Source organism: Pistacia vera, unplaced genomic scaffold (assembly GCF_008641045.1).
Source record: "Pistacia vera cultivar Batoury unplaced genomic scaffold, PisVer_v2 Contig1027, whole genome shotgun sequence".
Lineage (NCBI taxonomy): Eukaryota > Viridiplantae > Streptophyta > Magnoliopsida > Sapindales > Anacardiaceae > Pistacia > Pistacia vera.
The window spans coordinates 29611-31240 of record NW_022195058.1 but is presented as its reverse complement, the minus strand read 5'-3'; the positions used below and the strand labels follow the sequence as shown (position 1 = coordinate 31240).

Below are 1630 nucleotides of genomic sequence, written 5' to 3'. Positions count from 1 at the left end.
ATAGTTGCCAGCTCTTTCCTCATATGTCTTTCTCCTTTAATTAACAAATTGCTTAATCCTATAATTTCTTCATTAATATTAATAATATTTCGAAAAAAGGTATCTCGTAATTTTCAACGAATTCAACGAAAGACAATTGTTAGTAAGAGAAGACGCATGTTACTCTTCGTTACGCAAATCTCAAACTTGGATTTCCTCCCTAATTACACCTAATTTATAATATAATATTTCTCCTACAACCTAACTTGGTTTACTTCAATTTCTTTAGCCCTTTGAATTAGACCACTCCACTCACAATCCGCACACTTTGAAACTCTTCAACCCCCATTCATTTTCCTTGCTAGAGCACCTATTTTATCTCTATAAATACCTCAACCAATCCTCTATTCTTCCCCACATCCAAACCTCTTTTATCTCTATAAATACCTCAACGAATCCTCCATTCTTCCCCACATCCAAACAATTGATTAACTCATCATGAAGTCCTTTAAGTTCATGTTGTTCCTTGAGTTGGCAATGCTCGTGGCTATGATGATCATAATTCCTGATCTCATTGATGCGGCAGCACTATCAGAAGAAGAAGAACAATTGAATGAGCCAGAGTCGACAACTTCATTGCGTGGTTCCAGTCGCTTTCTTGCCGTCAATTTGAAGCCTCCTCGGCTTCAGATGAGGACGTGTGACATATACCCTAGAGTTTGTCGAGCCAAGGGGAGCCCGGGGCCATACTGCTGCAAGAAGAAATGTGTAAACGTGTTGACAGACGAGCTCAATTGCGGCAAGTGTGGGAAGAAGTGTAAGTTCTCGGAGACTTGCTGCAAAGGTGAGTGTGTGAATACAATGTTCAACAAGAAGCACTGTGGAGGTTGCAACAAGAAGTGCAAAAAAGGGAATTCATGCACGTATGGGATGTGCAACTACTCATAGAATTTGTGTTATACATTTCTGGATCGAGCTCAAGCTACCTATCATATCCATGCAGACACAAGTGGTGATTGATTTAGTGCAGCAAAACTGGATTAGTTAATTTGTTCATGTTGTTAATTATTTTGTGTGTGCCCAATAATAAAGGCAAGTCATCAATATCTTTGATGAAATTTGCTAATATTTGTTTAATCCTTCCTTTTTTTTTTCTTTTTTTTTTTTAATCAACCTATGTAGATGTGATATTACTTTAATTTATATATAATGAAGTATTATTTTGTAACCTTTGATCATTCAGTAATATTTCATATACAAAATTGAATCCTAACATTAATGTGTCAGCTATACATTAATTATTAATCATAGGAAAATAATATTATCCCATTAATTAATCATATTGACAATTAAATTAATTGAGATTTAAAATTAAGATTTCAACTTTGTAAATGTATATAACATTGGTACAACTTATAGAGGTGTTCAAATTACTCTCAATTAATACCTAGAGATTAACTAACTAAAAGTAATGTCCAACATATTTACACATTTACAAACTTTATTAGATGGTAATAACAGTACTGGTTTTAGGGTTCATATATATAGTAGATTATTTTTAACCTTAGGGTATTTAGTTTAAAATGGAATGTTATGGGATTTACAAGGTTGTTAACAATGCAAATTGTTGTTATTTGATTTAATTTCCAAA

The 1630-nt window shown here is 33.5% G+C and overlaps 1 protein-coding gene across 1 annotated transcript; it reads left to right on the top strand.

Annotated features, from left to right (window-relative positions):
* Positions 1 to 466: 466 nt before the first annotated feature.
* Positions 467 to 1162, top strand: LOC116123291 (stigma-specific STIG1-like protein 3). The gene has a single exon (XM_031409087.1). It carries the CDS (start codon positions 478 to 480, stop codon positions 925 to 927), a length of 450 nt encoding a protein of 149 aa, XP_031264947.1. The 5' UTR covers positions 467 to 477; the 3' UTR covers positions 928 to 1162.
* The last annotated feature ends 468 nt before the right edge of the window (positions 1163 to 1630 follow it).

Coding starts and splice junctions, on each gene's coding strand:
- LOC116123291 (XM_031409087.1), top strand. CDS start 478: ATGAAGTCCTTTAAGTTCATGTTGTTCCTTGAGTTGGCAATGCTCGTG.